Source organism: Andrena cerasifolii, chromosome 11 (genome assembly GCF_050908995.1).
Source record: "Andrena cerasifolii isolate SP2316 chromosome 11, iyAndCera1_principal, whole genome shotgun sequence".
In the NCBI taxonomy this organism is placed as follows: Eukaryota; Metazoa; Arthropoda; class Insecta; order Hymenoptera; family Andrenidae; genus Andrena; species Andrena cerasifolii.
The window spans coordinates 12,724,960-12,736,542 of NC_135128.1; the positions used below are offsets into that span (position 1 = coordinate 12,724,960).

Consider the following 11,583-nt stretch of genomic DNA (forward strand, 5'->3'; position numbering starts at 1 on the left):
CTGCTGGAAGACGAATCTAATTATAAGGATGCATACAAAAGCCTCTAATTGAGGAATGTAATTAGGTACTTCTTCCTGCTAAGATGCAATTTCCAAACACAAACATTTGGATGGAGAGACTTATAAATAACTAATGTAGAATAAAATAGTAGTGGGTAACATTTTAAAAAATGTTTATACATAGATATCAGGGTATAAAGATGATTTTTATTTTATTTTCTATTGTTTTTTTTTTATGATTTTTGGTATTGCCAAGACAAGTTCAACGATATAAGATATAACAATGTTCCAAATTATATAAGGTCAGAGATGAAAGACGCAATTAGTATACCGCGCAAAGCGAAAACGAGGTTAAACAATGGCTAACCTACCTTTCAGAGCTCCGTACGTATTCTGCCTCCATTGTGTACCAGATCCTTATTGTCTTTTATTTCTAACATTGCGTGACCTTGAATATTCGTGTCATACGACAATGAACTCACTTCGACGGCCACCTTTACGCGACACAAAAATTACAGTTTTTCATTTCAAAAAGGAATAAAAAATCACACTGAGGTCACCCCACGACAAATCGATCACTCTTCGCGATCTATACGTGGGATTTTGAATTTTGATGAAACTGAAGTAAGATGTAGTCCTCGTGAAATCAGGAGGGGTCTAAGTCATCACTTTGCTAGTTTCGAAATTCTTTAAAAAATAACGCCCATGAAAGATTCCAATTTCCGCCCACTGTCACGAAAATGAGGTCTATAAATGAATTTATATCTAATTTATATCGGGAACCATACATCGCACAAAATTTATTCTTCTTTCATTTTAATCAGAAACGATTCGCCTTTTCGGACAAATTTACCTTCTACCCAAAAACTCATTTCTGTAACATGAAAACTATAAACAAATCCTTGCTTTTCATATATCTCTCAAGCTTCGAGTTTCTAAAACCCCTAAAAAAATATATCGAAATTACTACTATCAAATAGCTAACCATTGTTTCTGCATCCTATATTAAGCAAATAATGTCTACAAATGCAATAGCCTTCCCAATGATATGATTTACACTCCCGGGCAAGTCTGCGCATCATACCCGTTGCTTAAATTAATACAGAGTGTAGCAGTAAAGCTGTCCTCCACATGGAAACTCACCTCTTCGGATCGGGCACGGTGCAGAAGGATCTGGGTCGCCGCCGGAAGTAGGAACTCTCGTTCCAGTCGGCCTCGTCCTCAAAGTTGTAGCGGGACAGTCCCCTGGAGTAGGTCGGGTAGGGTTGACGGTACATGATCTGCAGGGGTCGTCGGGGGCAGGGCGCGTCGCACAGGTTCTCATCGCTGGGGACGCTTCTGACACAGGCGGAGAGGATCGAGGCGCGGGCCGTGTTGCAGGGCGAGGGACCCTTCGTGGACAGGCAACCGAAGAAACCGCCGCCGGATTTCTCCACGGCATCCAGCTGCCTGCTGGTGATGCAATACTGCTCCTTGATGTCCTCGCGGGAGTAGAGGGGTGTCGCCCTTCTGTCCCAGTCGATGCTAATGTGGCCACCGGACGCACCGAAACCGCCGTGCAGATCCACCTGGGTCGAGACGTCCACCTGTCATGCACACGGGGTTTAGTCTAATTAGTGGAAAATCGATGGAGGACGCGTGGCAGTTTGATTGAAAGCGCCGCGGCCAGGGTAAAACTAATTTCGTAGTGGACTGGATCGTGGGTGGTCGCCGAGGCTGCGAAGTATCTGACTCGGGATCCCGCTGGCGATCATTGGAGCTACGTGTAAAATATGTATGGGGCTTGGGTAGTTAGGGAATAGCGTCTGGGAACGATCGAAATGCAGGGTATAGGGAAATATCAAATAGATTGTGGTGTGTTGGAAGAAAATTTAATTGGTAATCGGATTTATTTAAATTCAAGGAAATACATTAGTGCTATGTATAGTGAAATTAGGACAGTTTCATGTCTAGGTAACCATATTAACAGGGGATTGCGCCTTGTTGGGCCCAAAATTATGTAATTCTTTATGTATTTTTTGTAAAAAACGCTTCGACAAATCCTCAACTATTGTTCTGAATTTTTGTGTGACAATGAAAAAACAAATGGCAGACACAGAGAGCGTTGAAAATTAATCATTACTTTGCACGTTCGTAGCTTAATTCTATCGCCTTTTAAGACTATAAAAAATATTTTGTAAGTAAAAATATTCATTTATAGCGGCATAGGAGCATCGTGAAGAGAACTATGTCCGTAATGTCACCGTAAAGTGTAAAATTCTTTTATTTATATATATTTTTTCAAGAAAAAAAAAATACATCTGTTTTCAGACCTCACAGATAGGCATGACCCCTTAAGATACAGATTACTCAGTGACTGAGAATACGGATACTGCGGAAGCATCGTTGAAATAAAGCGAATTAATATACGTGAGTGGCATTTGTGCTATTAAAAAGTGCAACATCACTCCTGCGCAAAATACATAAATCGATCAACTTGTCGAAACGTGCAAGCGAATCACTGTTCCCTTTCTATGATATATAAAAGAGAGACTGATATTTTTGAACGGGCGTCGTGCAATTCCTCCCCAAACAAATTTATATTCCCCGTCCTCGATGAAATTTGAAAATTCCACCGCGTAACGATCCATCTGTCGCTACTTGTCAATTTCTAATTGCTCGCGAGAGGGAAAAAAGAGAGGAGCGCTCTTTCATCCTCTGCTAACGGCTGTCCCAGTCAGCGTAACCGAAATCAGCTTATTGATCGTTCAAATAGATCGATGGTACGTGTTGGACGGAAACTGCGACGCTATTAGCGTCGGTCCAACTATTGATATACCGTAACGGAGTTAAAAAAGAGCAGACGCGCGTTTCGAACAGCTGATACACCATTCTATACTTGGCAAGAGGAGTGCACACGGTCCGGGTCGCTAATTTAGTTGAAATCTTGACATACAATAAAGGTGCTCCAAAAGAACGTCGCATAGTTTCGAATCCCATTCTTGTTAACCGGAGTGGCCTTCAATAGCTTCGATATACTTTATAAATAAACAACTGCTTATCGATGTTTTGTAAACTGTCAATGCTTTATAAACAACTGAAATATCAAGCCATAAAGTTAACCATACTCTGGTGTCCGAATATTGTTGAGAGTCACTGTACCCAGAGCTTAAATACCCAGAGCTTCAACTATTCAGATATAACATTAGCAAAGTTTCCCGCGAGATTTTACTACGGTCAAACAAATTCAGTTGAATTAATCTGAGTTTACTTGAACGTTCGCGTGAAATTTGTTCGAAACGAAATCGCCAGGCAAAGATTTGTTGCTGAAAAGGGCTTTAGTCGACGATAAAACGGATTTTCTCTCAATGCTGTCGATATTCGCATGTGGGCCCATCGAAGGAAAATTCACCCACGGTACGAATATCTCGAAAGTCTCTTTGTTCCAATATCATAAATGTTCGAGTAGAATATATAGAAGGTGTCTTGTGTTTACTATCGCAATTGATGGATGGAATTTTTAGCATCTATACAACTTACTTAAACCTACAAACGGGATTTTTAAATTTGCAATACAGATGAAAAAGTTGAAAAACCGACCAATTGCATTTGTTTTCAAAATGACGAAACGTTAGCTTCTCAAGTCGTTTGGACCAATTTTTCAAAAATTATTCTATCCTATAATAGTTTCTTCTTGTTCAACATGTTTTTTTTTTTATTTCTGTTAACACTGCGAACTTTCTTCCAACCATCATTATATTATATACATATATGTACATCTCCCAATTTGTGCAATTGCCCTCTGTGCATATAAATTCGAAATACACGATAATTTCCACTTTGCACCTGGCGTTCCAAAAAGCGATAATTGATCGTTAGGGATTAATTAAGTATTTCTGCGTTGCTGGAGACTGCCTCTAGGTTCGTTATGTATATGTTAAGTACATCGATGCCTCGCATTATGACTCTTCATTGGCGATACCGTGAGTTTTCACATCGTTTTCACATTGTTTTGGATGCGAGCGTGAGTACGAAAGAATCACTCGATACTCCAGTCGATAATAAAGCCCTTTTCGACTTGCGATTTGCATCTCTCGAGGGGAGTGCAGGAAATTTGGTCGATTTGGTTCAAATTTTCCATGTACTTAGTGCACGATGTATTCAACAATGCGTCAGACGCGAGGAGCGTTGTATAAAATAGTTTTCGAGAAAATGGGGTTCAAAGATATATCTTTTCCAGGCCCTCGACTTATGCACACATATGTGAACATGTAACCCCCAAATAAATTGCAGTGGCAGCTGAACTATGCACTCTCCTTATCAGATACATATATTTGCTAGGTAGAGATGAAGGTATTTAAAAAAAAAAAAAAGAAAAAAAAAGAACGAGATAGAACGTGTGTGAATTTGTTCGAAATATCAATTTTAATTCGACAAATGTGTCTCTTGCGAAAGGGCCACAATTTGAGGCTCAGATGGAAAATGGAAATAAATAATAATAACAGGATTCTGTTTTAAGGGGAAATTGTAAAATGATTTCCACATCTCCATTTACTAGAAAGTAGTGCAGAGACTACTTATTCTCTTTCAAAATCATTTTTCCGTCGTAAGCAGATGCCGAGCTTCTACTCCAATAATTTTCTCCGTTGTAAAACATTAAAGAGGTGAACAAGAATGTTTCATAACGAAGATCGATAGAGCGTTGTGAGATACTTATGTGCACCAAGAAAATTCTGCCACGATGTAACAGAACATTCCATGTTTTGCAAAAATTCCTATCAAAAAAGAAATTTATGAGACCATGCTTCGCAAAAGAAGAATGAAAATAATCAAGTGCCAATTATTCTGTTGTTCAATTTCAAATACATCTTTCAATAATACCGTGCACCAAAGATCAACAATTTTCAAAAATGACATGCTTTTATTTTCAAGAATAATTTAAACTTATTTTCGTAAATAATCCTCTTCAATTATAACTGTTACAAATATTTTATCTTCAATTTACCAGCAAATAATTTCTGCACCTTCGCATGCAATTATACATATAAAGTAAATGAAATAAGTAGACAAAATTTCCAAAAATTATTTCTAAAGTTATTACTTAACAGTGCTGATCCCAGATTTGTGCGATCATAATTTATAAAGCACCATACTTTTTTATTCAATACTTGGACTAACATAATATATCAGTAGCAACAAGCAGCTTCTTGGATGCACCAAACGTGTGTAGTAAAATTGCAGTTGCAACGATGCAGCTGCGCGACAAGGCTTTTCAGATGGAGTAAAGTGTTTATATAAATGGGCATCTTAAAAGTTACGAGTGTAGTCGCTTATGGTTTTCAAGAGTACGCAACATCTTGTGTTCACATATTCTCGTGACAGAGCAGTGGTTATGTAACCCAGTAAACCTTTTCCCACGTGTTCCCATTCTGGAAAACGGCGCAGTGACTTGGATTTTTCGAAGCATTTTTCCAGTCGGCGCGTTGGCATCGCTGCCGTCAGTTTCGATCATTAAGCTGGTGCACATGAACCCTGCTTCTCTTTTCCCTTATATTTTAAAATCATATTCATTTCAAATTTTGTACAAACTTCAAATCTGAAAAATAAAATTGAATTGACGCGGTGAAATTTTTTATAAATTTTGTTGAAAGTAGACTACTACTATCTTTCACGTGGTTGAATCAAATTTACTATGCAGAGTATCACAGAAATATAATTCAACTTTTTAATTTGCATTCAAATGAGGGTACTTAAAAAGGTTTAAATTACAGTGATGGTGGAAAGAGTGCTTGGAATACGAATGGTAAAAAAATGTCGTTATTCACACGGAAAGGGTTATCACCGACTACGTCATATAAAGTGCAACATGCCAGTGATACACACACGTCACACAGAATCTATTATTCATATTATTTATATGCAAAATGGAATTATAAGAAATACGCTCCAGTTGCGCTATAATTATACTGCATAACTACCGGTTCATCAACGCCATTTCTGTCAAGTAAACACAACTCGAATATTTGCATTAATATTAACGAAGGAGGTTAACAAAATATGTTCATATTACAAACGAGCTGCGTATTTACTTGCATTACCAATATCTTCCTCCTCATTAGTAATATTCAACAGCACTGCATAAATATTAGATATGTGCGAGTACATAACATTCGCATAGAAATATCAACCCTAAAGATCCGCCAATGTAAACCTACACGCCCAGCAACAGAATCATAAAAAGACACAGCGAAGGTATCCATCAGGTGAATTCTACCCCCACCGTAAAATATCCAACAACAACAACAAAAATGAAAGCTGACGGCGTGACGCGATGCACTTCCCGCGGCATCACCTGAGACGATGGAAATTCTTTCCCAGCGGTGCCATTTCATCGGAATTCGTGCCGCTAAAAACATCAACGGGAAGGTGTCCCCCTGACGGTGGGCGACATGTAATCTCGCGGCGTGAAATTTTCCGCCCCCCGCGGCTCGTAATCCGATTTATTGAAATTCAAGTGTGAAAAGATCAACAGAAAGGACCCTTCGACGGGGAAAATGGAGCGAGCTTCGCTCTCTCCCCACCGCTCCCGCGATAAAACTGACCCACATTCGATCGCGGGAAACGATTCTTCGAGTGCATCATCGAAGCGCAGCCGAGCACTTGCTCGAAAGACGAGAGGATGACACGCTGAGTTGCGAGCTTCGATTCCAGGTCGTGCACACTCTTATTCGACGAAAAAAAAGGGGGTGGGGGCGGTCGAGTGGGTGGAGAAAGAAGAAACGGGAACTCCTCGAGCGGTAATCACGATTAATTAAAGGCTTTAAACTAACTCGGGTTCTTACGGTACCCGGAGCCTTTATGACACTTTCAATGGGCTGGCTCGTCTTAAGGCCGCCTTTCAAAGCATTTCCTCGCGAATTACGGGTATCATTGTTTATCGAATTTCCGGCGATAATTATTAACCTCGACGCACAGGCCATATTCGCGAACAATCCCCACTCATCGGGGCTCCGATTCGTCGTCGTAGGGTCTACGGTCTCGAACGCTCGGAGCTGCCGATGCTCGAGAGGAAGTTTTCCTAGGTGGTTCAGTTGGGGTTGGGTTCCGCGGTGGTGAGTGCACCTCGTTGAACGCTGCTGCTTGTAAAAAGAGGTATTATTATCAGTGGTAGTACCTAGTAGTATTATTTGGAAAGTTTGGGGAGGATGTTGATTAAATGGTATTGTAGAAAATAAGCAGTTTCGAGGACGTTCACGATCACACGACGATTTCAACTCGCGCGCTGTATGCGTGAATGTGGAAAAAAGCAAATTCAAGTGCCTTTTATTTGGGCACCGGCACCTGTCAGAAATACAGCCATTTCAATTAGGGGCGTTTCAGAGAATTAAAGCTACTTTTGGAAAGTAATTGAAGCTTAATTATTACATTTCCCCTCGAATTTGAAATGTAAAAATTCAGGGGAAAAAAGGTAAAATATTTCTTCGTCAGTATTATTATGATTATTATTATTAGAAAAAGCTGGTGAAATTTAACCAGACACTTTTCATCACTCTGTTTATTGCATCAACATGCAGCATCTTAATTAAAAAGCGTAAAAGTATAATTATTTTGCATCTTAAAAGTTTTCCTTTTTCGATCGTTTTCAATGCGCACAGTGTCTGAGGGCGTCTGTGATCAGAAATTTAATTTCCAAGCATTTCCTTGAAAGGAGTAATTCATTTTATTTTCAAGGAACATTTAAGATTGAATTACGTCGCGAGAAATCGTCAGGACGTGATTTAATTAGTTCCTCGCTATTCTGATATTTCGTGGGCGTCTGTTAAACGTAACCCTCAAGTCCACTTCTAAATTTCGCAAAAATTTCGCACGCGCTTTAACGAAAACGCGGAAGAGAATATACACGAGCTTGTTTATATTTCAGCCCTTTGCAGTAATATTGCTGGTCGTGGGGGAGAAAGGGGATGCTGAATAAATCAATGGACTTAAAAGATTACGGGTCCCTTAGAAAGGATCGCGGCATCCATTCATTCATGTATTCCCGCCCACATTTTTCAAACCGCCGCCTGACCCGCCCCGCTGTCTACTTGCTGAATTTATCAATAACTTATTTGCGACAGTGAAAGCTTCCAGTGCTCGCTGAATTGCAAACGTACTAAATGTTGCTAAAATGAGGAGCAACGGGTAGAAATTGTCGCGTGAAGAGCAAAAGATAGGCAGCACAAGGAGAGTAAAGTAAAACGGGGGTAGGACAATCAACTCCAGGAAGTGAGACCAGGTAATTTCGAAAGAGGGAGCCAAAAAAGAGCTTAATAAACAGGATACGAGATAGATTAGTGTAAATGGTTCACTACGATTAATTTATGTTAATAATGTACTTTGATAAAAAATCATAAATTCTTTGAGTCATTTTAAATACATTGTGAAACGAATGGAAGAGTATATTAGGGAAGAAGCTTTATTAAAATGGCTATGAAAGAAATTAAAAAAATAACTTTGAAACTTTCATCACACAAAAGTATAAGATTAAATCCTAATATAATCCTAATATTTGTTAGTTAAGATATTTATAATTTATGAGAGATATTTATAATCTCTTGGAATTCAAATATTTCTTTATCGCTAATAATAACGAAACAAAAAAGAGCGAGAAAAGAAACCTAGATCTCCGATGTAGAGATTGTTAATGTTAATTACGCAGCTATGGGAAATGTTTGGCTGAATACAGGCCACTTTGTTCATTGGCGGAGAAACGGTGAAACGAGTCTGAAATGAAGAAAAAGCGGGGAGAATGTACGATATTTGTACCACCGGCGACAGATAAACGTTATTCGCGCTGTTTTAATAATGCTCGCCAATCTAATTCCAATTAAGTAATGCGAAGCTGAAATATAATTCCAAAATGTACAGACATAAAATACAAAATAAAAGCAGCAAAATTTACAAATCGAACAGAACGTTGAGAAAATAAAAAAAAAAACTAATTTACCCTTGGCACTTATCAAACTACAACCCCCAGGAAACAGTACCAGGGAAAACAAGCATCAACAAGCATCTGCTTCGGCTTCGCCCAAAAAATAGAAAAGAAGCGTACTATGCAGCGCAGCAAACAACACCGCGTAAAAACAGAAGTTTACATTTTAACTGGATCAGCGACTACGAAAACTCGGTGCGCCGTCAGCGTACAAAGAATTTTTCGATAATGAAATAGCCCAGCATCACACGCTGGCAAAACGCGCGGTTAAAACAAGCGAAGGCGGGGGAGGGGGTGGAGTGGGAGTGCACAAACAACGAAACGCTCTAATGGAGGCAATTTTTTAAAACGCGCCACCTCTACAGGGACCGCTGTCAGAGCATCGCGGCAGCCCGGGCACGTTCAGTCGGAGGCTGTCACCCCGCGAGAAAACAGCGAGAGCATCAAAACAAACGCCACCCGACAGAAGGGTCAACGAACTTGTCGTAATGGAGGGGAACGAGACAGGGCGAGATGGGGAACCAGCTGGCAAGGCATGCGGGAGCGCATTGCCATCGTCCTGGTGGTACCTGGGGGTGAAACTCGGCGGCTGGCTTGCCGAAGGAATTGCCATCTGTTCGGATGCCAGGTATCGTAGCAGCGTGAGCCGTCGGCAGGTTCCTCGGGTTCATCGCGATCTCGGGCCCCGGGTGGATCTTCCTTATGCTGCCGGCGGGGGGACCCATGGTCGGGGCCTTCACCATCGTCGGCCGCACCCCGCGCGATCCTGGCCGCCAGACGGTGCGAACTCCACGCGAAACGAACGCACGCACGCACGTACGCGAGAGGACGGGCGCGAGCTGTCGGGGGCTGGATAGCACACTGGCCGCCGGTTTTATCGATCTGTGCCTTTTCCCGGTGGCCCTCGAGGTACGCGAGGTGCCGAAAGAAACGGCCGAGGATCCTGGCCCCAGACGGCTAGGACCAAGGGGAGAGGACCCGAGAAGGTGGCACTCACCACCCTGAGTCCTCGACGACTATCACCGCGATCCGTTCCCTCCCTCGTACGTGCATCGTCTCGTTCCGTCGACCTACCCCCGACCTCCTAGGGGCCAGACACTAGCGCCAGCGGATCGGCCGCGAAGCCTCGAGAGAGGGTGGGATCCCATGCCGACGAGAGATGTCTCGTCGACGGGAGAGAAGCAAGGGTGGAAGGCTGCGATCATCGAGGGGGTGGCTGGCACGCTCGGGGAGGGACGATTTCATTCCGCTAATGAATGATGCGTGAATGTTTTCATTAATCCCACCGTGCGAAACGCTGCGATGGAGGGGGTTGCGTAATGTTTCGTTTGGGCGAGTAATTTTGCTGCGGGCGTGGAATTTAATAAGCGTTGCGCACCCTTTTTTAACATTCTCTTTGTGTCCCTATTTGCTAGATTTTTTTACGCCTCTTCTGGGCATTTTGAGAGATTCGAGGTGATGATGTGTTTGAAAATATTTTTGTTTCAGTGAATGCTTTATTATTCAGAGTGTGGAACAATAATTTAGTATGGAGTAACTGGAAGTGATTCACGAGGGATGGTAGGAATGCAGTGGACGTATTTCTGGAAGGAATACTTCTGGTTTAGAAGTAGTTTTAATATAAGATTTGGTGACACAGAGAGATTTCTTGTTCAGCAAGTTAACGGAATAGAATTATTAATGTTTTACATAATTCGTAGTTGGCAAATCAAATACTCGTACATTAAGCCCACGTGTTATGTAAAATAATAGAGGTTCTACCGTAGATTTGGAAAACAACCAGCTTCATTCACTATTCAGCTGGTGATCAATGGAAAATCTGTTTATATTTATTCATCCCTTATATGGAGATTTATTTGAAACCGCAGCAATATTTGCTTAACGAACGATGAAGTAATTTAAACGAATTGTTGACTTTACAGCAATACCATTCAGATTCAGCAAAGGAAAATGCATAATAATTATCATTTCCAATTTGTGTTACATAAGAAAATCATCCACCAAATACATTACAAGTATCTTAAAATGTAACCGATTTTTATATTTTAAAAATACTTATTCGCCCTTCCCTATCTCATTCACTTTAACGTGCTAAAGAGCTCAAGTTCCATGCAATTAACGATAACTAATGATATTCATGAACTCAATAATAATAATAATAATAATAAGCCATCTTCTACTACGCACTTACATCATACACAGATACCAAAGGAAAGTACAGTAAGTAGCACTAAAATTATTTAAAAAAAATAACAAAAATAAGAAAACAAGAACGAGAGCAGAAGATAAGAGAAATAGAGAGAGATGAATGTGAATGTTATAAGTTATAGCAAAGCCTGAATCTTGTAAGAAATGGTTAAAATAATGTTCGACATCCGCGTAAGAAGTACCTCGACAGAATAATTTCCCAAAGGAAAATCACAACGTGTATCATTCGACCCCGCGGCGAATAGGCTCAGTTTTCCCAGCGTTCGCTAGTCGAAGGTCGTAAGTAGAGTGGAGAAAAGGGAACGGAACAGCTCGGAGGCTGATTGCTGCGACGAGGGTGAACACCGTCCGTCGGGAAGAGTTTCGGATTAGGGAAGGGATGAATAGACGGATAGTAGCGATGGACGCGTGGAAGAAATTGAGAC

General features: G+C 40.9%; 1 protein-coding gene across 2 annotated transcripts in view; it reads right to left on the reverse strand.

The window, feature by feature from the left end:
- LOC143374756 (uncharacterized) overlaps nt 1–10,146 on the reverse strand; it is a 44,701-nt gene extending 34,555 nt beyond the window's left edge. For both annotated transcript variants that reach the window (XM_076823170.1, XM_076823169.1), the window contains exons 1-2: nt 9,520–10,146; nt 1,144–1,586 (exon numbers count right to left, since the gene is read on the reverse strand). In XM_076823170.1, coding sequence (XP_076679285.1) covers nt 1,144–1,586; nt 9,520–9,693 — 617 coding nt within the window. In that variant the 5' untranslated portion in view covers nt 9,694–10,146. The remainder of the gene's footprint in view (nt 1–1,143; nt 1,587–9,519) is intronic.
- Nucleotides 10,147–11,583: the final 1,437 nt, after the last annotated feature.